Below are 25,218 nucleotides of genomic sequence, written 5' to 3'. Positions count from 1 at the left end.
GACCCTGAGCTTCAGGATTTCTGTGTCAAGGCGGAGCAGGAGGGCAGAGTGAGGTGACTGGGTTCTGTACCCAGGTCTTGTGGGAAGATCTTCGGGAGGTTTATCTCCCCACCTGGCCCTTTGCAAGGTCCAGGTGGAGGTGAGGCGTGTTTGCTAAACACGATGTAGCGAAAGGAGGCTCAGGTGGGCTCGATGGAGCAGCTAGATTTTGAGGGGGAGGCTGAAGGTGGCCAGGTGGGGAGGGGTGTTCTAAGTGTGTGTGTCCCACACTGGGGGCGGCAGGGCTGTGTTTGCTTGGCGCATGTGTTTGCTTGGCGCATGTGAAGCCACAGGATGACCATGGAGTTGGCATTTCGTTTCCTCCTCTGTCCTCCAGGTATTCATTCCTTCACCCAGCGGTCGGCCTGCCGGGTGCTACTGAGTGCTGGGAACACAGTGGGGACTGGGACAGATGTTGTGTCTGCCCTAGTGGCGCTTACACTGAAACAGATGGACACATCTGTTTGGCAAATATTTTTAAACACTTAAAAATACTAATACAAACATGGATTTTATTGACTAGAATGCAGGATCCACATATATTAGCAAGTAAAATGAGAAGCTTCCTCCCCAGGCACTTTCATGGGGAAGTTTAAGAGCTCTCAAAATATGGGCTGCAGCATGTGCTGAGGTCAGGAGGCCAGTTGGTGACATGCCGAGGACGTCAGTTTGGCTAAAGCAGTTGGTTTACCTCAGGCAGCTGTGGGGCGGGGCTGGGGTGGGGGTGGGGTTTAAAATCAAGTTCATGATAAAGCCCAGAGTATATAGGACCCAGAATGAAGATTTTGAACTCTTGGACAATTGGCAGCTATTGAGGTGTTTTGAGCAGAAGGTGGTACTTGCAAAAATATTATTTTGGAAGACTAATGTGTTCCGGGGTGGATTGGCAGGACCAGAGAGATGAGTCTGTCCCCAGCCCTGTGGGAGGTGAAGGTGTGAGCCAGGTGGTGGCAGCAAGAGTGAGGAAAAAGGAGACCCAGAGGCTTTTACCTGGAAAGACCAGCTGGGATGAAGGACCTGCTGGAGGCACAGAAAGGAGCTCAGTGAGACAGAGCAGGCTGGTGCTGGTTCAGGCGTCCAGCCAATGTTACTGAGGACCTGCACCATGTTGGGTGCTGTGTTCCTAGCTGGGGCACAGTGTTGGCAGAAGTGGGACCTGTGGATCAGGGCTGGTTAGGCGAGACCGTGACAAGCTTGGGTGTTCGCACTGACTTTAGCGTTTTCCACTCCTGGTCACACCGTAAGGTCTCCTGGAAGCTTTTCAGCAATCCCAGTGTCTGGGCCTCTGGTTCCACTTTTGTGGATACCGCCTGGTGTAACTCCCCAGGTGATTCTAAGGCACAGCTGAAGTTGGGATCTGCTGAGCGAGGGTGAAGGGAGCACCTGCGGGTGGTGCTCATCAAGACAGTGGAGGCTGAGGAACTGGAGTTTAGGAGAAGTGATAGTTCACCAGGACCTTGAACTTGAATTTTGGAATTTGGAAGTCTGTCATGTGATTAAGAGAGTGCATTGAGAGGCCTGGTCCATGACCTGCCATAGTCCTTCCAGACCAGAGTCTCTCAGGACAAGAAGAAGGAAACTTGGAAAGGACTTTAAATCTGAACTGAAAACCAGGGAACTGAATTAAACGCAGGAGACATGAAGCAGCCTCAACAGGTGGAAAGCACCGCCGTGGATGGAGCTTTGAACGTGTGAGAGACATCCTGGTCAGAAGGGAAAAGGATGGTAAAAAGGTACCTAACTCAGGGTGAGAATGAACCAGGGAACAGAAGACTGTTAGAAAATGAGGGCCGGGCGCGGTGGCTCACACCTGTAATCCCAGCACTTTGGGAGGCCGAGGCGGGCAGATCACTTGAGGTCAGGAGTTCAAGACCAGCCTGGCCAACATGGCAAAACCCTGTCTCGACTAAAAATACAAAAATTAGCCAGGCGTGGTGGGGGGGGGGGCACTTGTAAATCCCAGATACTTGGGAGGCTGAGGCAGAAGAATCAGTTGAACCTGGGAGGCGGAGGTTGCAGTGAGCTGAGATTACACCACTGCACTTCAGTCTGGGTGACTCCGTCTCAAAAAAAAAAAAAAAAAAAGATTAGAAAATGAAAATGACAATAAATGCATAGAAGAAAAATAGGGGCTAGGCGTAGGAAGATGGCCTAAGGCAGCACCGTGAGAGTTTGGTTTAAAGACCCGGGAAGGCTGGAAGCTCTTTGCCTTATTTTCACATCTACTACTCCACCTTGAACAGTGATTCCATAGAAGAGAATCACCTGGAGGAGGGCACAGATGCAGATGCCGGCGATTCTGTGGGCTAGGACCCTGGATCTCCCATTTTAACCAGTTCCCTTTGGGATGCTGGTGCACCTGGCCCAGAAACACTGAACTAGAAAAATAGCAACTCGGGAACAGTGCGGAAGGGTTGCATCAGAATCAGTGACTGGAAACAAAAAAAAAAAGTGCTGAATGTCCCTGGGAAGGCAGTGAGAGGCTGTAGGGAAGAGGGAATTGCTGAGAAACCCCTAGAAGGGCTAAAGAGGAGAAAAAAAAAATGTATCAAATCCCCAAGGAGAAAGCTGTGATTCAGGAGAGCAGATGATGTGGTGTTTGCTGCAGAGGGTGTGCAAAAAGTTTTACTCTCAAACTGTCATTTTCTGAATTGAAAGGTAGGGAGTTTTAGAATCCAAAGAGTTTGCTCTGTTCCATGGGCACAAACACGAGAGAATAAGGGCTTGGTGTTTTTGTGTCATCAGTGATCTGTTCCCGTCAAGTTTCTACATTTTAAGTTTATGTGATAATCTATCTGGATTCCTAAATATCCTCTGTCTCCAGATTATACATTTGTCTTCCTCCGAGCTGGTACATCTGTTTTCCGGTTCACCTGAAGTTAGTTCCAGAGAGTCAGGATCTGTGTAATAAATATACCCAATACTGCTTATAGGTAAGGAAGCTTGAGCAAAAGCACGGAGCCCTTTCATTCCTGCCTCACTTAGTATTGGCCGTCAGTTAGAAATCGGTTTGAATTTTCTTTATCATCCAGAATCTATATGTTCAAATATATGTGAAAGCTCTGTGTTTTCAGAACGTGTGAAAACTGCAACTGAGTGTGGCCAGCCCAAGCTTTCCTCCCTCGTGGGAGCCTTTGCTGACTTCTCCCCTCTCCCCCAGAATCAAGCTGCTCATCCTCTGTTCACTGCTAGTTTTTTTTTAAGAGTCTCTTTGTGTTGCCCAGGTCCAGGCTGGAGGACAGTGGTGAGATCTCAGCTCACTGCAACCTCCGACTCCTGGGTTGAAGCTATTCTCCTGCCTCAGCCTCCCAAGTAACTGGGACTACAGGTGCCTGCCACCATGCCCAGCTAATTTTTTATTTTTAGTAGAGATGGGGTTTCACTATGTTGGCCAGGCTGGTCTTGAATTCCTGACCTCGTGGTCTGCCTGCCTCTGCCTCCCAAAGTTACAGGCTTGAGCCACTGCGCCCAGCCCTTTTTTTTTTTTTTTTTTGAGACAGTCTCACTCCATCACCCAGGCTAAATGGAGTACAGTGGTGTGATCTTGGCTCACTGCAACCTCTGCCTCCCGGGCTCAAGCAGTTGTGCCTCAGCCTCCCGAATAACTGGGACTACAGGCGTGTGCCACTGTATACCTGGCTAATTTTTGTATTAGTAGAGATGGGGTTTCACCAAGTTGCCCAGGCTGGTCTCAAACTCCTGACCTCAAGTGATCCACCCGCCTCGGCCTCCCAAAGTGCTGGGATTACAGGCGTGAGCCGCTGCACCAGGCCACTGCTAGCTTCTTTACTGCCAGTAGAGTCAGCTCCTTGAGGTAATTTTATAATCTTCAGGGCCCAGTATGGGGCCTGCCACTCACCAGAGTACTCAATAGGGTTGAACTGACCTCTTTCTAAAAAGACCTGAGACCAAACATGATTTGGCGTTAAAATGGGCTTCTTTAAATAGAATTGGGATTATTTGGCCTGGAGAAAGAGACCAAGGTGACTAAATAATAAGGTCACATCAATAAGAGAAGACAGGAAATGCTGTGAGCAGATGTTAGTGTGTCTAGTAAAGCAGCAAGAGGAGTGGGAGCTTTTGAGGAGTTTTGTGGTTCTCAGTCATCTGCGGTAACAGCTCCTGAGGAGAATCTGACAAGAGCAATGGACTTGCTTCCCAGAGACAGGCAAAGTGTGATTTCTCCCCTACTGTTAGGGGCTCACCAGCTCCTCCAAAGCCCAGTCCAAGTGAGTAATCCCTGGGTTAGGATAAGATGGCTACCTCTGAGCTGTCCATTCCTGCATGGAAATGGGGAGGTTGGCCAGATGGCCTTCTCTGGCTTTGACCATCTACACCCCTGAAACGTGGGCCTTCTGGGTGGGTGCACTGATCAGGCTGCTGTGTCTTTACATTCAGTAAGTATCAGGAGCATTCTCCTCTTAGCCCACAAACTCTACAATTGACATAAAAATAAATCTACTTGTTCACACCATTGCTTCAGAGTTCATTGTTCTCCAGTAGGAAAGGTTAAGAAGAAGTTCATTGTGAACACTTGGGAATCAAAAAGGAAGAAGGCGTTGTTCCAGGCCAGGGTTTCTCAGCGTTGGCTCCATTGACATTTGGGGCTGGATAGTGTTTTGTGGTAGGGGCTGCCCTGTGCAGTGTAGGATGTTCAGCAGCATCCCTGGCCTCCACCCACTAGAGGCCAGTAACACCCGCCCTCCTAATCGTGACCGTCAAAAATGTCTCCAGACACACTACGGAATGGCCTTGGTGGTGGGCGGATCACCTGTGGTTGAGAACCACTTCTCTATATTTATCTTCATTTTGGCTTCCTTATCAAGGGGGAACACTTCAGTGGAGAATGAACTGTTGTTTCAACTTCTTTTTACCACTGTAGCTGTTCACACAGCTCACATTTGCTGTGTCCCAACAGCTGTGCAAGGCCCTGGGGCTACAATGTAAGTGACGCACCTGACCTCAGGTACTTACTGTATCCTCTTGGGAGATGCACACAGATGCATCGGGAGCTGCACTGAGGGAAGGCTGTGCCTCGTGCTGTAGGGGTCTTCCTTGCACTGCTAGTGTCTTCTCCACCCAGAATGCCTTTCCTTCCAGCCTCTCCCGTGGCTGGGTCTTGCTTGGCGTTCACTTCTCAGTTGAAATGACACTACTTCTGGGAGACCTGTCCTAACGTCGGTGTTAGCTATTTTCACCTAATGCTGCATAACAGCCCAGAACTCGGTGGCTCATGCCATTCCTCACTCCCACATCTGTGGGTCGGCTGGGGTGGGGCTGATCTGGCCTGGGCTCACATGGCTTTGGCTCTAAGCTGCAGCTTGGGATCAGTTCTGCTGTATCAGTTTCTTGTTCTGTTGTACCAGTGAGGTTCTTGGTGTGTGGTGTTCTGGTGATAGCAGAAGCACAAGAGGAAACGCCAGCCCTCACGTGCATTTCGGAATCTGCTGCTGTTATAGATGCTGACATCCTTTTGGTCAAAGCAAATCACATGGTCAAAGCCAGCAGGAGGGAAGGAGACTTTTCTTTCTTTTTCTTTTTTTTTTTCTTGAGACGGAGTCTCGCTCTGTCACCCAGGCTGCAGTGCAGTGGTGCTATCTTGGCTCACTGCAACCTCCACCTCCTGGGTTCAAGCGATTCTCCTGCCTCAACCTCCCGAGTAGCTGGGATTACAGGTGCCTGCCACCACACCCAGCTAATTTTTGTATTTTTAGTAGAGATGGGTTTCACCATGTTGGCCAGGCTGGTCTCGAACTCCTGACCTCGGGTGATCCACCTGCCTTGGCCTTCCAAAGTGCTGGGATTACAGGCGTGAGCCACCGTGCCCAGCCAGAAGGAGACTTATACTCTGCAAGGATGTGGCTCTATGATGCTTCTGCAGGGAAGTGAAGAACTAGGGCCAGTTGTCTTCCTCAGACCTCATCTAAAGCAGCTACCTAGTCACTTTTTAGCATTTTTATTCTCTTCTGAGCTCTGATACTCTTACGTTTGAATTGTTATTTCTGCTAAGTGCTTGATAAGGGTAAGGTCACAGACTCGTCATAACATGTGGACCTCCACAGGCAGCAGGGGCAGGCTGTTTTGTTTGGAGCCTTGGATCCCTGAAATAGCACATCTGGTAGGGAGGACTGGAGAGAGGCCCATTGTGATTGGAGGGAGGGGAGCCCGTTGAGGAGCAACCAGAGTCAAGACCTTAGCGCCTGGGGCCAAGGCCGCCATGTTCCGTGTCTCCAGGGAAGCCATCATGATAGGTCTGTGTAGTGGTGCCCCTGGCTGTGCGCAACCTGAGAAGCTGTTCTGGCTGCCTGGCAGATCATGAGGGACCTTGCATGACACTTTAGGTTGGCTAGATGCCTATTCTGGAAGCCCTCTTTGTTTTGGAAGAGGGTAGACATTGAGCATCTCTTAACCAAAGGCATGCACAAGTTATAAGCAGAAAGCTTCTGGAGGCCCCTTTGTTTTGAGGCACATGGTAGAAACTTGGCAGATACACAGCTTGGAAGGGCATGGCAGCAGCGCCTCAGGCTTGAGCCTTGTATTGTGTTGATTAAGGTTGTATTTATTGGAGAGCCCAGAATCTCTCTTGGTGCAGCCATGCTTTGAATTTGCCCAAGGCACCATGGGAGAGTCACCCACTGTCTGCAGACCTTATGCCTCCTCCTTCCCACCTGCCCAGATGTTCCAGGTCCTGACTGGATCCTTAGCTCTTGGGGAGCCCCCTGTGCCCCGGCTGTAGCCCCGCCTTGGCAGACACCCATCACAGTTCAGCTAAGGAGATAGTAATGAGGGAGGGGAGTCCTGGCTCCTGGGGGGAAGGAGGTCTGGGTTTTGGTCTCAGCGCTGCTGGGAGACTGGGGGCTTAGAAGCTTATTTCTCTGGCTTTAAGTCTCTTTTGCAAAACGAGAATAAGAAAACTCTGTCCTTTTGTCGTGAGAAACAAATAGGATGATGAACATGAAGGCTCTTGTAAAACGTCCTCAAAGTATTATTATTAGGCACTAATTTGCCTTCTGAGGAAGTAAAGAAAAAGTCATGGAAGTGTATTTTGTGCCAAGCCCTGTGTGAGGTGTGTGCAGTCTTTCTGTCTTAGCGAAACAGCCTGCGGGGTTACTGCAAGGCCGAGGAGCCAAGTCAGAGAGGCGGCGACTTGCTCCAGGGCACACAGCCTGTGGGCGGCCGTGTGTAGGTCTATGTGACTGCAAGGCCTGACCTCTTCCCGCCCCTCCATCTACCAGTTGTCGCCTGCGACTTCCTGTGGGCCACAGGCCTGGGCGCTGGGGAGCCAGCAGGGAAACAACCCGTGTCCCAGCTGCCTGGAGCTTGCTTTCCAGTCGACGAGGCGAAGGAGTAAGGACAGAGAAGGGCAAGTGCAGAACATTCAGTGCTGGGCCTCAAAGCAGGACTTGAGAGTGAGTAGGGGTGGGCCGGGAAGGCCTCTGAGGGGTGGGGACATTTCATAGGGACTTAAGGAGCCACTGCAGCAGCCTCTACAGAGATCTACAGCAAGAGTGGCCCCCGAGGTGGGACCCATCTGTGCTGTGGCGGCCTCACAGGCTCTGGCTGGGCCTCCTTGGGTGGGAGAAGGCTGGTTGCCTTTGGAGGACCACCTCCCCTCCTTCTTCCTGCTCCATGGTTGCTAGGAGACTTTTTCCCAAAGCATCTGAGTAAGTTTTAATGACGAGGCTCCCGTGTGGCTGGCCTCCAGCCGCAGAACATCATAGGGCTCTGTGGGCAACACGGGCACTGCACCCTGAGCAGCTTTCTCGCGCTCAGCTTCTTCTCCACAGTTCCAGAGTATTCTGGAATCTTCAGGCTAGAATGAGCTTATAGAAAGAGATTGGTTTGGGCAAGAGAGCCACCAAACCGCCTCCAGTGGGGTGACTTCCACCCGACAGTCCCACTTAGAGCAGCGCTATTTCCCTACGGGTTGTTAGCAAACGTGCCGGATCTCGCAATGCGTAAACTTCCCGGAGGGAGGATTTTGTAAAGGAGTGTTCTCATGGTTGCATTCTGAGCCAGGATATTAAAAACAGTTTGTCAGGCTGTCATGGGTTAGATGATGCGTTAGTCTGAGTGTTTGTCCATTTGGGAGATGCATTTTATTATTTTAAAAATGTTGTATATTTTAAAAAGTGGAACAATTCTTTTGAAATAAGTAGTTATTTCCAGGAAAACTTTAGGATTAAGGAAACTTGTAAAAAGATCTACAAATAGAGACCCCCGTGGCTGCGCACCTGTCACCACAGAGCCTGATGGTGCTGTGCAGTCTAAAGGGGTCACGGGGCAAGAAGAGGCGACTTTGGTCATGTCCAGAGCAGGCTTCTCAACCTCAAGGGTTTGGCGAGTCATCCCAGGACCCAGGGCTGGGCAGTGCAGCCAGCTGCCGGGTACAGCTGTTGCCCCTGGGCCCAGGAGCAAGGGTTTGAGCGCCAGCTCTCTCACCCCAGGCCAAGGAGCCTCTTCCCTCTGTCTGGTGGTCAGATGGTGCCTGTGTGTGCAGAACCCTGAGCGGGAGCCCTGGGAATAAGTTGTTCTTCATGATTCCAGAGAGGGAGGCGTCTCCTGTGTGCCACTCACCCAGTGTGGTGTCTGAGCTGGTCTTTGTGTTTCAGAGAGACCCCCCCACCCATCTTTCTTTAATGCGCACGTCTTCGTGAAGCCGTCCTCAGCATCACCCCGATTGGATGTGATCTCCCCAACTGTTCACACCTCTCTTCCTGCCTCTTGGTCCGCTCTGTCTGATGTTCTAGATCACTCCCAAAATGCACCCTGTCTGCTGTCCTCAGGGGAGTGATCGAGCCTGGTTCCTCTGGCTGGAGTGGATTGGGGTAGGTCGGGATGTTCACTGGAAGGCTAGAAGCAGCGAAGCTGGGTCCCAGGAAGGACCTGGGGCCGGAAGGTCGTGTTTACTGATGGCTTCTGCTCCACTCGCCTGCTGACCAGAGGCTGAAGCGGGGAGGAGTGGGCGGTGAGTCTGTGAGTGTAGAGTCGTAACCCACATCTGTGCTGCCCAACAGCGTGAGGCTTCCTGGGTGCCTAGGGCTGGATGGGGCCAGGATGGGCTGAGGACACAGACGTGAGGACAGTGCCTGTCTTCCCGCACACGGTGGCAGGGCCATGTGTGGGGGACATGGGGGAGGAGAGGGGCTGCCTTGGGTGCAGCAGTACAGGTGACAGAGCAGATGGGAGGTCTCTGCAGGGCTCCCAGGTGGACAGGAGCCTGCCAAGTGGGCCAGATGGGGTGGAATGGGGTGAGGGGTTTGAAAAGTGGTGGGTATGGGGAAGGCTGCCCTGGAGTGAGAAGAGTTCTAAAAAGGAAGGTCTCTTCTCACTCTTACCTTGGAGTGGGAGCACCGGAAAATTAATCCCAGATCAGCAGAGCTCAAGGCCTGGTGCAGAGAAACCCATGTGTCATGGTGACGTGAAAGACCTATTTCAGATTCTCCCTAGGGTTCAAGTTTTCCCCAGAGGCAGAATTTTTTCCTGGGTCTTCAGTTCTTCACCTGTAATGAGAGGCGATCCTGAGGGATGTGTTTTAGAGGAGTGGCAGCTGCCCTGCTTACCCAGCATCAAGTCCTTCCTGCAGCCACACCTGCCTGGCCCTGGGGACAGGGACAGTGTCACGCCATCATCCTTCCCAGGGCCCCACCCACAGCTGAAGGAGTGAAACTTACTTTTTTTTTTTTTTTTTTTGAGACGGAGTCTTGCTCTGTGCCCCAGGCTGGAGTGCAGTGGCGCGATCTCGGCTCACTGCAAGCTCCGCCCCCCCGGATTCACGCCATTCTCCTGCCTCAGCCTCCCGAGTAGCTGGGACTACAGGCGCCCGCCATCTCGCCCGGCTAATTTTTCTTGTATTTTTAGTAGAGACGGGGTTTCACCGTGTTAGCCAGGATGGTCTTGATCTCCTGACCTTGTGATCCGCCCGTCTCGGCCTCCCAAAGTGCTGGGATTACAGGCTTGAGCCACCGCGCCCGGCCGAAACTTACTTTTTACAGACATATTTTGAGGGACACATTCATTTTGCTAAGTGAGATACACATTTATAAATATGAAGCAGGAAATTTCTGAATCTTGATAGCTTAGAGATCGTGGCCACCACTGTGTGTGGAAGCCATGGAAACGCTGCACGTGTTGTTTCAGATTTAAAATGCGTGCAGCTCACACCTAAGTGCTATAGGGCTGGTATCTTCATGACCATCGACATTTCAGTTTAAAAAAATCTCTAGGCCCGGTGTGGTGGCTCACACCTGTAGTCCCATTGTTTTGGGCAACTGAGGCAGGAGGATCACCTGAGCCCAGGAGTTCAAGACCAGCCTGGGCAATATAGCAAGACCCCATCTCTACAAAGAATAAAATTAGCTGGGACTAGTGGCGTGTGACTGTAATCTCAGCTACTCAAGAGGCTGAGGTGGGAGGCTCGCTTGAGCTCAGGAGTTTGAGGCTGTGGTGAGCCCTGATTGTGCCACTGCAGTGCAGCCTGGGCAACAGTAAGACCCTGTCTCTATCTGCACCGCATGCCCCCCGGCCCCCCCCCCAAAAAAAGTCCACTCCTTTCTGGGAAAAGATGGGGTTGTGAAATATGTAAATAAGTTGAGGAGTGCTTTAGAGAGGGGTTTTGAACCACAGAATAATGAGATTTGAATGCGGGAGATCTCACCCTCTAGTTTTAACACCTTGTTTAGTCTCAATTCCCTCTGTAAAACCAGAGTGACATCATCTGCCTCAGCACTGGCTGTAAAGTTAGAGGAGATGAGGCTGACAAAGTGCGTGCCTGTGTCTAGGACTTAATGTTGTGATGCTGAGGTGAGGAAACTGAGGCCAGGAGGGGGACTCCCTGCCCAGGCTGCATGTCAGTGTCGCCTGGGAGCACTGCTGCCACCCTCGCCTCCTGCCCATTGCGTGAGCGCCCCAGGGTGCTGCCATCTTCCCAGGTGACTGTGCCGCCCTCGCCTCCCACCCATTATGTGAGAGCCCCCCCGGGGTGCTGCTATCTTCCCAGGTGACCGTGTTGGGAGCCTCTGCCACCACCAGCACAGCACCTCCGGCTCACTCTGGAATCTTCTCTCTCAAAGTCGGCTCCTACTTCCGGCTTGAGGTTTTCTGGGCTTGGCAGCATCACCCGATGGGATTTGTGGCCTGGCCCTGGAGGCTGTGAGTTGGCCTGTAGGGCAGTGGCTGAGCCTCCCACCAGCTACACCCATGGGGGGCCGGCGGGGGGGTGTTGGGGGTTGCCAAGCTCCTTGCAGGCCTTGTAGCCATGACTTTGTGGGAGAGAGGGACCATGGGGATAGAACAGGGGGGCAGCGCCCCAGGGGGTCCTCCTCCTCAGTTGAAGTAAGTTGAGAGAATTGGGGTGCTCTAGGAAACCCAAGACCTGGCACTCATGGAATTTTCTAGTAACAATGAGCTCCCTGGGAGACAAGGAGGGAGTTCCCTGGCAGGGATGGGACCTGCAAACCCATGTCCCTGCAGCCAGCCTTACTGGAGCCAGAAGGGAACTGTGAGTGCAGGTTGGCAAGGGGAGGCCTCTGTGACTCGGGGGAGGCTCAGAGACTGGAGCCAGCCTGACTCTCTGGCCAATCTGGGAGCTGGCCACCTCTCCTTCCCTCCAGCCTCCTTCCCGGCTGGGCCTCTGTGGGTCAGGTCTTCTGGCCTTGCTTTTCCCCTCGGAAGTGAGGCGGACAAAGACCAGACAGTGTCAGGGCTGGAGGGAGCTTTGAGGGGAGCTGATTCTCAGCTCACCGATGAAACTGGAGCTCCGAGTAGCGATTGGACCTGGAAAGTTGCCCAGCTGGTGAGGGGCAGGGTCAGAGTCCAGGGTTCCCCCCAAATTTATGTCCCCTATTGTATGTACCTACAAGTGGAGTGAAAAAGTGGATTTTATTTTTAAAAACTTGCAGATCAGTGAAAGAAATACTGTCCTGCATAGAGGGTCACCAGGCATGAGCCAAGCCTGACGCTGCTTCCAGCCTTGGGTCATAATCTTCGGTGATTGGTGTGGAGTTTTTCTGAGGGAGTTGTTCTGGTGGTCTGCACAGCAGGCCTTAGGTGGACAACTGGGGGGATAATGACTAACTCCTTGCACAAGCTCAACACTGCTCACTCGATAGAGCCTGTCCCATCTGTCCCTGTGAGATGGCCAGGTGGGGCATGTCCATTGGAAGCAGGAAGACCCCGGAGTGCAGAGTTCTTTCCTCGGCCCAGTGTGACACTCAAATGGTTGTGGCACCAGGGCAGCCTGCCTTGTGTGGGGCCCTTGGTGCAGGGTCGCCTGCCTACCCTGGCAGTGCGGGGCCCGGGTGCTTGGTGCGGGGTCACCGACCCTGGCAGTCTGGAGCCCAGATACTCGCTTCCCGGTTGGCCTCCACCTCCCTGTGCGGCTTACCCTTTGGCCTCCAGGACCCAGAGCGCTGAGAGCCCAGGAGACCCTCAGCCCTGGACACTGATGTATGGCCTGGTGAGGAAGCCTGACCTTGTCACCCAGCTCTCCTGGCTTCTGGAATCGTGAGCTTGGGGGCAGGCAGACTTCCAAGGCCACACAGCCCCTGCCGGAGAGCGGTCTCTGGGCTGGTGGAGGCGGTCTGGAGCTCAGCACAGTCTGTGGGTTTTGCTTTGACTCCTTCAACTCATGTTGGCAGCTTTTTGGCCAATCAGGTGTTGACTGAGTGGCCTGAGGCCATGTGGTACTGACCACTCAGACAGGGGCGGGTTGTCCTGCCCCAGCAGACTTGCCCCACAAATGGGGTAGGCGACTGGGGCTGCTAAGACCCAAGAGGTCAACAGGTCATTACGGGCTGGAACCAGACGCCAGCAGAGCTTGGGAATCTACGCCTGGTGACTTGCTGACCAGCACTGAGACTCGCCTGACCTCCTGATTCATGACGCAGCGGGCCCTTGTTGAGTGCCACAGAGGCTGCAGGAACATTCTGCCGGGTGTGGTGGTGGTTGATCCTCAGGGCAAGTATTGATCAGCTCTAATGAAACACAACAGAGTTCAGAGGGGATATGGCATAACCAAGAGAACCGAGAAAATTCATGTCACAACCAGCCTCCCTTGTTGTCTGTTAGACCATCTTGTTTAAAAATTAAAAATTGACTTCCTGCCTTTTTCACCTACCCCAGAATCCATTCTACTCCATGAGGCTAACCTTTTCTCCCCTGAGGGCCAGAAACTGAGAAATTCTTCTACTTCTTTTCCCATCCCATTTCTCAACTCCAAACTCAGTTCCCAGAAACCACACCTAGCAGACAGGCATCTGGAAACCAGGGCTGGGAGGGTGGCCACAGCCTTGGGGGAAGGGCGTGGAGCTGGCGCCAGGGAAGCTGCAGGAGCCAGACCAGGAAAGAGGCCTTGCTTGAAAAGACTTACTGAGGCCAGTGGTGTTGGAGAAGTAGGAAGGATTAGCACTTGGTCCAGACATGTTGGGGCCCAGTCATGGCCAAAGATCGGAGTAGCAGCAGCCAGTCCTGGACGCCAGGCAGGGTTGGGATGTTCAGATCTGTACCCAAGGTTACCCCAGCAGACCATCAGATCTGCAGTCCCTACAGCCTATGGAAGTGGGCCAGGACACCTGGGGCATCTTCAGGGTGCCAGGGACGGGGAACGGGCACTTGATACCCCAGAAGCCCTTTGAGCCAGGGCACTGACCTCGCAGGCACTGGGGGAGACCTCAAGTCCCAGGATACCCCCACAATAACTTGAGACCTGAGTATTGGTACTGGGCACCCCTCACCTGCTGGCAGATGGGGTTGCCTGAGAGGATACCTGTGAATCCCAGAAAACTAGAAACCTGTGACACATGTGTACGGTAAACATTGTGACTACCAAATCAGCCTGGGACCTCTTCAGGGGTCCTGCAGCATCCCAAACCATCTGAGCTTTTAGGATTACACAGTCCTGCTCAGTGGGACCCGGGATTTGTGCACCCTCCTTCCTGACAAATCGGCACAGTGCTGCTTGAGCAAATGCGTGAAGGAATGAATGGGTGGCAAAGGGTCTGCTCAGTCCTCACAGCTGGAGGTACTGGCCAGCCTTGCTTTGTTGGGAAGCTGGAGGGGGAACCACAGCCCCTCAGCCAGCCTCGAACGCCCGCACCGTGCCCCTCGTGGAACCTTTGAGCCTTTCAGGCCTTGAGCCATGCCCCTGGGTGGACCACCCATCCATGGCACATGTGGTGGTGTCTGAGGCTCTGGGGTCCAAGGCTCTGCTGGGCCCCTCCCTGGACATTGGGCAACTTGAGGTTTGATTTTGGTCACCACCCACCCCACCTCCTCCATCCCCTTTTCTGAAGACATGCCTTCACCCCTGGCCTTTTCTCTCTTCTTCCTTGGGGTGCAGATCCTGGCCAACGTCTTCCTCTACCTGTGCGCCATCGCTGTGGGCATCATGTCCTACTACATGGCTGACCGCAAGCACCGCAAGGCCTTCCTGGAGGCCCGCCAGTCGCTGGAGGTGAAGATGAACCTGGAAGAGCAGAGCCAGCAGCAGGTGAGGCTCTCGGGAGGCCTCCGGCCTGGAGCTTGGGCTCAGGGACTGTGGCCTTGTCAGAGGGAGAGGAACCAGAGTGGCAGCCCCTGGCTCCGTGAGGCTTGGCATTCATCTGCCCTGTTCAGGTGTTTGCTTCTGAACTTGGCCTTCTGCGCTTCTCGCCATTAGAGGGCAGCTTCTGAGCTTCAGGGAGCCTCTCACTCCTAAATCTGCTTCTGCTTGACCCGGATCTCTCCTCATCTGCCTTCCTGCTCTTTGCTTTGTTTTGCTTCTGTAATGTAAAACTTTTCCATTTAAAGAAATGCATCGCCCAAGCAGCCAGCTATGACTTCCTGCATTCCTTTCTCCGATGACCTTCTCGGGACCAAGGTCAGGGTCAGGGGCATCATGGGCATCCCTTCACGTCATGCCTCCCCCGCCGCTCTTGCTAGTCCAACCGCAGATCACCCTGTGCACCTGCTCATGCCGTGGGTGGGGCCTCGACCCATCCTGCGGCCTCAGGGCCCTGCTGGGTGAAGTGTGTCAGCCTCACGCCCCCACCCAGGGGAGCTCCTCCCTCCCTTACCTTCCCATCTGAGGTCACTGCTGAAGAAGGAAAACTAGCCTGTTCCTCGGGGATGCCCCTGTTTACATTCTCCATCTGGAGAGAGGCCTGGCTGTCCCTGCCTCGGTTTCCTGGCTTTCCTCCAGTCTCTTCCATGGCCGAACCATCCTCCCAGTTCTCATGTCACTCAGGCTGTTACATAGTTTTGGCCTGGATTCATCTCACATGCTTTTTGAAGGTCTTCAGAAATTATATCCACCAATTTCCTGTTATCCATAGGTTGATTTCCCTTCAAAAACAAGCTCTCAATAGGTTGACACTATGAGAACTTGTTTGACACTGAGAGGTTCTGCTCTGGGAACCACATCGTTTGTGTTCAGGAGGCTCTGTGTGCTCCTGATGCACTGAAACTGCTGTTTCATAGATGGTGCCACTCAGGTGGACAGCGCCTTGGTTTCGGGGGCCACTCTGGAGCCCTTGGCTTCCAGGAGCCCCACCGTCGGGCCTCACATTCTCTAGACAGTGCTGTTCCGAGGCACACACTAAGTCATTTAGCTGATGGGTCCCCGATTTCACCGTCCTGCGGATGTTTTTTTTCCCTCCCCATTTACCAATCTCATTCCTTTCAGAAGGCCCCCATAGGAGGGGATTTTCTTAGTAGCCCATCATATTCCCCCCTTCCCCTGGGCCCTGTGACCTGTGGTTATTGAGGAGCTGCTGTGGCCTGTGCATATTTAAAGAATCTTCCTTTCCTGGCTTGTAAAGCCCCTTGAAAGGCATTCTTTAATTTCTGTTTTTTTTTTATACTGTCTCATTTCTTGTTTGTATCTCATCTCGCACTGTGGCGGCATCCCTCTGGGTTCTCTACACTTAAAAAAAAAAAAAAAAAAAATGCACGTGTCACCACCTAGCTAGGCGAGCGTTCTTTTTATATAACATTTGTGCAGTTTTCAGCATGTCTGTCTGCATCGCTCTTAATCTGTCTCATATTGTACAATCTAGGACATCTTAAGTCACACTGAACGGTCTTGTGGGGAGCCCTGGTGTGATGAGGAAGGCCCTGTGTCTCACCCTGAGGCTGTTCTCTTGTAGACAATTTAGATAAGTTACCCAACCTGCAGAGCCTCACTTTTCCTCATCTGCAAAGTGGAGGTATTGACATTTGTCTGTAGGTTTCTTGAGGGTCAAATGAGAAACCCAGAACTGCTTTGTAACCCGTAGAGCTTGTTAGAGGTAGGCCGAGTGCTCGGGGCCATGAGGCCTGCTTTCTAACGCCCAGGGCCATATGCTCCCTCTGGGCAGGGTCAGCGCAGGGAGCCTGGGCACCAGCAGAGAGGGTCATCCCTGGGTGACCCGGGGCTCCTGAGGGTGCTAGCAGCCTGCCTGGGCCACACTGGTGCTTCTCTGCACTGCCTGCCCAATGCACTCCAAGTATAAGACATTGGCCCCGGGACGGACAGGTCCAGGTTAGGTGGAAGGGAGGTGCAGAGGTGTGGGGGGAGCTGAGGGGTAAGGTGCATCCTCAGGCCTAGCTGGGCACACAGCCAGGGCCTATAATTCTCCAAGTGGAATGAATTTGTCTAGCCCGGCTCTGTCCTGAGTGAATGAATTTGTCTAGCCAGGCTCTGTCCTGAGTGAACAACCTAAGTCTTAGCCCGCTCTGTCCTGAGTGAATGAATTTGTCTAGCCAGGCTCTGTCCTGAGTGAATGAATTTGTCTAGCCCGGCTCTGTCCTGAGTGAATGAATTTGTCTAGCCAGGCTCTGTCCTGAGTGTGGCCTTGGGCTCGTTGCTGCCCCTCTTTGGCCTTCAGTATCCCCGTATGTAAAACCTTTGAGAGTTTTTTTTTTTTTTTTTTTTTTTTGAGACGGAGTCTTGGTCTTGTCACCCAGGTTAAAGTGCAATGGCATGATCTCGGCTCACTGCAACCTCCGCCTCCTGGGTTCAAGTGATTCTCCTGCCTCAGCTTCCCAAGTAGGTGGGATTACAGGCACCTGGCACCATGCCCAACTAATTTTTTTTTGTATTTTTAGTAGAGACGAGGTTTCACCATGTTGGCCAGGCTGGTCTCAAACTCCTGACCTCAGGTGATCCGCCCACCTTGGCCTCCCAAAGTGCTGGGATGACAGGTGTGAGCCGCCGCGCCTTGCCGAGAGATTGTTTTAAGGGTAAGAAGGAACCTGTGTGAATTCCACTGGGATTGGTAAAGCACTGTTACCATCGGGAGGGTTGGAATTCTGCCCCCTGTGTGAGTGTCCATTTACCTATATTCTCCTTACGTCTTCTGTGACTGTTCAAGAGAGAAACCTGCCTGCCATTTTCCTTCCTTTCCATGCGCTTGACAGGTTTTATTACGGTTATGCCCAACTCATTAAATAATTTGAGAAGTGTTCCCTCTTTCTAACCCCTGATAGTTTGAAGATAATTTGGGTTATTCCTTAAATTTAAAAGTCACGGCATGTGGCTGGCCTGTATGTGTGGCCAGGCAGGTGGCTCTGCCTGTAATACCAGCACTTTGGGAGACAGAGACAGGAGGATCACTTGGGCCCAGGAGTTCAAGACCAGCCTGGGCAACAAAGCAAGACCCCATCTCTACAAAAAATGAAAAAATTAGCTGAGCGTGGTGGTGCATGCCTGTAGTCCCAGCTACTTGGGAGGCTGAGGTGGGAGGATCGCTTGAGCCCAGGAGGTTAAGGCTGCAGTGAGCCGTGACTGTGCCACTGCACTCCAGCTTGGGCAACAAAGTGAGACCCTGTCTTTTTTTTTTTAAAAAAAAAGGCACTAATGAAGAAGTCCTGTGGGCCTGGAGTGTTCTTTAGGGGAAGATTCTGTTTCCATCACAGATAATAAGGTTGTTCAGATTTTGTATTTCCTTTTGTATAGGTTTTAGAGAGGTTTTTTCCCCCAGAAACCTGTCCATTCAAATTTTCAAAATTTTGGCATAACATTCTTAATATTTTCTTTTTACCTTTTGTCTGAAATGTATAATGATGTTCCTTTTTTTTCATTACCGAAGATAATTTGTGCCTTTTTAAAATTTTTCTTAATCAGTCTTGCTAAGGCTTATTGTTTTAGCCTGTTCGGCTGACCACCTTTAGTCTTTGTTGCCTTCTTTGTACATTTCTTATCTCTTATTTATTTTTGAGACAGAGTCTTGCTCTGTCACCCAGGCTGGAGTGCAGTGGCGAGATCTTGGCTCACTGCAAGCTCCGCCTCCTGAGCTCACGCCATTCTCCAGCCTCAGCCTCCCGAGTAGCTGGGACTACAGGTGCCGGCCACCACGCCCGGCTAATTTTTTTGTATTTTCTTTTTTTTTTTTTTTTTTGAGACGGAGTCTTGCTCTGTTGCCCAGGCTGGAGTGCAGTGGCGCAATCTCGGCTCACTGCAAGCTCCGCCTCCCGGGTTCACGCCATTCTCCTGCCTCAGCCTCCCGAGTAGCTGGGACTACAGGCGCCCGCCGCTGCGCCCGGCTAATTTTTTCTATTTTTAGTAGAGACGGGGTTTCACCATGGTCTCGATCTCCTGACCTTGTGATCCACCCGCCTCGGCCTCCCAAAGTGCTGGGATTACAGGCGTGAGCCACCGCGCCCGGCCTGTATTTTCTTTTAGTAGAGACGGAGTTTCACCATGTTAGCCAGGATGGTCTCGATTTCCTGACTTTGTGATCTGCCCGCCTCGGCCTCCCAAAGTTCTGGGATTACAGGCGTGAGCCTCTGCGTACGACCTCTTATCTCTAAGTCAAACTTTGTCATGGCCTCTTTTTCCTTTTGGCTTAATTTGTGTCCTTTTTTACCTTCTTAAAATGGAACTTTATTGTTGTTGTTTTCTGGAGACTGAATCTTGCTTTGTCACCCAGGCTGGAGTTCAGTGGTGCAGTCTAGGTTCACTGCAACCTCCACCTCCTGAGTTCAAGGGATTCTCCTGCCTCAGCCTCTGAGTAGCTGGGATTACAAGCATGCCCCACCACACCCGGCTGATTTTTTGTATTTGTAGTAGAGACAGGGTTTCACTACATTGGTCAGGCTGGTCTCGAACGCCTTGGCCTCCCAAAGTGTTGGGATTACAGGCGTGAGCCACCAGGCCCAGCCAAAATAGAACTTTAGATGACCAATTTTCAACCTTTTTTTCCTAAAACATGCATTTAATGCTACAGATGTCACTCATTACATTGAGCTTTTTTTTTGTGTGTGAGATGGGGTCTCGCTCTGTCGCCCAGGCTGGAGTGCAGTGGCGCGATCTCGGCTCACTGCAAGCTCCGCCTCCCGGGTTCCTGCCATTCTCCTGCCTCAGCCTCCCGAGTAGCTGGGACTACAGGCGCCCACAACCGCACCCGGCTAATTTTTTGTATTTTTAGTAGAGACGGGGTTTCACCGTGGTCTCGATCTCCTGACCTTGTGATCCACCTGCCTTGGCCTCCCAAAGTGCTGGGATTACAGGCGTGAGCCACCACGCCCGGCTACATTGAGCTTTATCTCACAAGTTTTAATATGCCATATTTTCAATGTCATTTAATTTAAATATTTACTAATTTTCATTGAAATGCCTTTGATCCGTGGGCGATGTAGAAGTGCACTAAGTTCTAAACACTTGAGGATTTGTTTACAATTATGTTTTTTTTTAGCTTTATTCTGGTCAGAGAACATACTCTGATTTCAAGCCTTTGAAATTTGTTGGAACTTGATTTTTGGCCTAGCATGTGGTCAGTTTTGATGCACTTGAGAATAATGTGTATTCTGCCAAATCTGTCAAAATCTTTTAAAAATGAAATAATGTCGCCGGGCGCGGTGGCTCACTCCTGTAATCCCAGCACTTTTGAGAGGCTGAGGGGGGCGGATCACGAGGTTAGGAAATCGAGACCATAGCTAACACGGTGAAACCCCGTCTCTACTAAAAATACAAAAAATTAGCCGGGTGTGGTGGTGGGCGCCTGTAGTCCCAGCTACTCGGGAGGCTGAGGCAGGAGAATGGCATGAACCCGGGAGGCAGAGCTTGCGGTAAGCCGAGATTGTACCACTGCACTCCAACCTGGGTAACAAAGCGAGACTCCATCTCAAAAAAAAAAAAAAAAAATGTCAACTATGTCATATTTGCATCTGCCCCAAATTATTACTTACCTCTTTAGTCAATGCAAGGATCTCACAACCTTTTAACTTCATTTCACAAGCCTCTGCCCCCCACTTTCTGGCTATTAGTGTAATATGTTTTAGTTCAACATTTTAAACCCCACAAGCCCTTATTGTGATTATTTTATATAATATTTTTATCTCATTAATATTCTTTACTTATATCTACCCACAGTTTTACCCTCTCAATTGCTCTTCATTTCTCCATTTCTTTGCTTCATTTTCTGGTAGAATTCCCTTTAGTCTTACCTTTTATGCTGATCTCTTGGTATCAAATTTCTGATTACCTAGGAGTGTGTTTATTTTGCTTTCATTTTTGAAAGAGACTTGTCTTCATCTGTGTTGTGCTGCTACAACAGAATACCTGAAACTGGGTAATTTATAAAGAACAGAAATTTACTACTTACAGTTCTAGAGGCTGGTACGTCCAAGATCAAGGTACCAGCATTTGCTCTGGTGTCCATACATGGCAGAAGGGCAGGCTAGCTGAATGTCGTGTGATGCCCTTTTAAAAGGACCTTAACCCTACTAAAGAAGGAGCAGCCCTCGTGGCCTGATCCCCTCTTAAAGGCCCCACCTCTTAATATCATTACACTGGCAGCGCCTGAGTTTTGAACGGACACATTCAAATCATACCAAGACTTTTTGCAGATAAAGAATTCTAGGCTGCCATTTTTTACTTCTAGCCCTTTAAAAGCATCATTTCACTATTCTTCCGCTTCCATCATTCCTGTTGAAATACCAGTTGTCAGGTAGACTGCTGCTCCTGTTACAGTAATGCATACTTTTTCCTGTGGTTGCTTTCCCAATGCTCTTTGTTTTTGGTTCTCAGCAGTTTTACGATGCTGTGCCTGGGAGTTTACTTTGCAGTTGCTCTGCTTAGTATTCACAGAGCTTCTTGAATGTTGGTTTGATGTCTCTTGTCAGTTTTGAACATTTTCAGCCAGTATCTTTTTATTGCTTCTTCCCATTTGCTCCTTTCCTCTAGGACTCAATATCCTTGTTAGACTCTTACCATGTTCCAGAAGTATCTCTTCTTTTTCTGAATCTTTTTTTCTTTCTGCATTTCAGACAATATTTTATGGACCTAATCTACAGTTTACTAATCCTGTCTTCCTCTGGTTTGTCAGATCAGTGATTGAGCTCTTCTAATGAGTCATCAATTTCAATTATTATTTATTTTTCTGTCCTAGAATTTCCATTTGATTTTAAAAACTGGACTTCAGTTCCCTATATATTCCTATTTTGTCAACTATTTTTTTAGAATATATTAAACATTTATTTTAAAGTTCCCGACTGACAACCATAATACCAATGGGTATGCATTTTTGTTGTTGAAACCTTGGCATCTTGGCTTTTTTTTTTTTTTTTTTTTTTTGAGACAAGGTCTTGCTTTGTCACTCAGGCTGGAGTGCAGTGGCTTACTGCATCTTTGAACTCCTGGGCTCACGCAAAACTCCCACCTCAGCCTTGTGAGTAGCTAGGACTGCAGGCGGGTGCCCCCATGCCCAACTAATTAAAAAAGTGTTTTTTTTGTAGAGATGGAGTGTCACTATGTTGCCCAAACTGGTCTCAAACTCTTGGCCTCAAGCGATCCTCCTCCTTTAGCCTCCAGGCATTTTTAAGAATTAAATACTAGATGTTGTGGATGGGAAATAGTAGTGGTTCTGAATAATGTTGTCTCTCCAGGGAGGATGTACTTTTCTTGGGGCAGATGGTTAGAGCAGGGGCAGATAGGAAATAGCTTTTCAGGGGTCTTAACTGGAAGGCTGGTCCTTTTCTCATGGTAGCTTGAACTCCTTAACAACGTGAGACTGCTGAAAGCTTAGGCTCTTAGCTCTCAATTTCTGCTTGGATTCTTGGTCTCTTGCCCCATGCAAATACTAAAGGGGAATAGTCGGACTCACTGTAGTAGGGTTCTCTTTCCCTGGGGTCTTAGCCCCTCTGCTCTTTCTGCCTTGGAATCCTTGCTCACAGTCCTTGTTTCTCCAACCCCTTGAAAGCCCTCCTCACTGCACTCTCTTCAGCCTCTCGACCCCAGTCCCAAGGGAAAACAGCAGAGTGCATTGGGCTGACCGAACTGTGTTTCCCTTCCCCTAAGGGCTTGGCCCCTCAAGTCCTGGCTGCTTTGGTTGTTTCCATTGCCTTTAAAGAGCTGGATTTTTATGTATTTTATCCAGCTTTTACAGTTGTTCTTGGCTGGAGGGTTGGCCTGCTAGTAAGATCCTCTATAGCAAAAGTATACGTGTATAAAATCATAAAAGTATGAAAAAGGGTATACTAGGAAAAGTAAGTCATCCCACCTTCATTTCCCCTAGCCATCCAGCCCCGTCCACCAATCACCCGTCACTATTATCTTTTTAATGTACCCTTTCAGAGGTTTATAGAATTTACACACACACACACACACACACACACACGGTAGCCTATTCACTCTTTTGTACTAAATCTTTTCTTTTCTTTCTTTCTTTCTTTCTTTCTTTTTTCTGAGACAGAGTCTCACTCTGTTGCCAGGGCTAGAGTGTAGTGGTTCAACCTCGACTCACAACTTCCACCTTCTGGCTTCAAGCGATTCTCCTGCCTCAGCCTCCCGAGTAGCTGGGACTATAGGCGTGCACCACCACACCCGGCTAATTTTTGTGTTTTTAGTAGAAATGGGGTTGCACCATGTTGGCCAGGCTGGTCTTGAACTCCTTACCTCAAGTGATCTCCCTGCCTTGGCCTCCCAAAATGCTGGGATTACAGGCACTAGATCTTTTCACCTACTATCTTAGCATTCCAAGTCTATATTGCATTGCCACATCCTTTTTTAATGACTGTGTTCAGTCATTATACAGAGGTAACATAATTTATTGTTGCGCTCTTGGTAGGCTTGTAGGTTATTTCCGATCTTTTGCTACTGTAAACATTGCTGTAATAAATACCCTTGTATAGCAGTATTTATTATAGTATATATGTGCAAGTATATCTGTGGAAGAATAAAAACCTAGAAGTGGAATTGCTGGATCAAAGGATATTTGCATTTAAAAAATTATATATAGATAGCTACTGTAAAATATACATAGTATAAAATTTACCATTTTAACCATTAAGTGTACAATTCAGTGGCATTAAGTACATTCACAATATCGTGCAGCCATCACCAGTGTCCGTTTCCAGAACTTTTTCATCATCCCAAAGAGAAACTCTGTGCCCATTAAATAATAACTGCCCATTCTGCCAGGCTCTGGTAACCACTGTTCTACTGTGTCTCTGAATTTGCCTCACTAGGTCCTTTATATAAGTGGAATCATATAATATTTGTCCCGTTTTGACTGACTTATTTCACTTAGCATGACGTCTTCTGTGTCGTCGCGTAGATCAGCATTTCTTTCCTGTTTAAGGCTGATATTTCATTGCGTGTATGTGCCACATTTTGTTTGCTCATTTGGATATTTGGGTGGTTTCTGCGGCTTTGCTATTGTCAATAGTGCTGCTGTGAACACGGGTGTACAAGTATCTGTTTGAGTCCCTGTTTTCAGTTATTTTGGATATATACCCAAAAGTGGAATTGCCAGGTTATATGGTAGTTCTGTGTTTAATTTTTTGAAGAATCTGGCATGTGCTTTTTTTTTTTTTCTTTTTCTTTTCCTTTTTTTTTTTTTTTTTTGAGACAGAGTCTTGCTCTGTCACCCAGGTTGGAATGCAGTGGCGTGATCTCAACCCACTGCGACCTCCGCCTCCAGGTTCAAGCGATTCTCCTGCTTCAGCCTTCCGAGTAGCTGGGATTACAGGTGCCCACCGCCACTCCCAGCTAATTTTTCTTATATTTTTAGTAGAGGTGGGAGTTTCACCATGTTGGACAGGCTAGTCTTGAACTCCTGACCTCTGGTGATCTGCCTGCCTTGGCGCCTCCCAAAGTGCTGGGATTACAGGCATGAGCCACCACGCCTGGCCTCCTATAGAGTTTCAAACAATTTATACTCCACCAGCAATGAGTGAGAGTATACTTAGGCACTTAAGTTTTCCTTGTTTATCTAGAAAATACCTCATTGCTTTTGGAAACCCTCCTGAAGGATTCCTATTTGAAAACCCCAGCCCCAAGGAACTGGCCTCCAGGCAGGAGTGACATCCTGTGGGCTGTTTCCTGCCTTATCCTCATTTGGCTCAAGCCACAGCCAGGTAAACTGAAGTTTGGAAGAGTTCCTTTGTTTTCTTGGCCTACACTGTATAGTATTTGGCAAGTATATACAATTATAAAGAAATAAAAAAGAGGCTGGCATAGTGGCTAACGCCTGTAATCCTAGCACTTTGGGAAGTTGAGGCAGGAGAATTGCTCGAGGCCAAGAGTTCAAGACCAACCTGGCCAACATAGTGAGACCTTCATCTCCAAAACAAAGAAAAAAGACTGATAGAGGCTGTATTAGGGTTCGCTAGAGGGACAGAACTAATGGAATGGATATATATATATATATAAAGGGGAGTTAATTATTAGTTAATTATTAAGTATTGACTCACACAATCGCAAGGTCCCACAATAGGCCATCTGCAGGTTGAAGAGCAAGGAGAGCCAGTCCGAGTTCCAAAACTGAAGAACTTAAAGTCCAGTGTTGGAGGACTGGGTGCATCCAGCACGGGAGAAAGATGCAGGCTGGATGGAGCCTAGGCCAGTCTCTTTTCACATTTTTCTGCCTGTTCATATTCTAGCAAACTGGCCACTGATTAGATTACGTCTGCCCAGATGTAGGGTGGGTCTGCCTTTCCCAGCCCACTGACTCAAATGTTAATCTCCTTTGGCAACACCCTCACAGATACACCCAGGATCAATACTTTGTATCCTTCGATCCAATCAAGTTGACACTTAATATTAACCATCACAAGGCCTGGCGCGGTGGCTCAAGCCTGTAATTCCAGCACTTTGGGAGGCCGAGACGGGCGGATCACGAGGTCAGGAGATCGAGACCATCCTGGCTAACATGGTGAAACCCCGTATCTACTAAAAAAAAAATACAAAAAACTAGCTGGGCGAGGTGGCGGGCGCCTGTA

The 25,218-nt window shown here is 49.9% G+C and overlaps 1 protein-coding gene across 6 annotated transcripts in view; it reads left to right on the top strand.

The window, feature by feature from the left end:
* ADCY3 (adenylate cyclase 3) overlaps window positions 1-25,218 on the top strand; it is a 106,191-nt gene that overhangs the window by 36,201 nt on the left and 44,772 nt on the right. For all 6 annotated transcript variants that reach the window (XM_009183793.3, XM_009183792.4, XM_009183794.4 and 3 more), the window contains exon 3: window positions 14,378-14,527. In XM_009183793.3, the coding sequence (XP_009182057.1) occupies window positions 14,378-14,527 (150 nt within the window). The remainder of the gene's footprint in view (window positions 1-14,377; window positions 14,528-25,218) is intronic.

Source organism: Papio anubis, chromosome 14, assembly GCF_008728515.1.
Source record: "Papio anubis isolate 15944 chromosome 14, Panubis1.0, whole genome shotgun sequence".
Taxonomy (NCBI): domain Eukaryota; kingdom Metazoa; phylum Chordata; class Mammalia; order Primates; family Cercopithecidae; genus Papio; species Papio anubis.
This window is presented reverse-complemented; position numbering and strand designations above follow the sequence as displayed.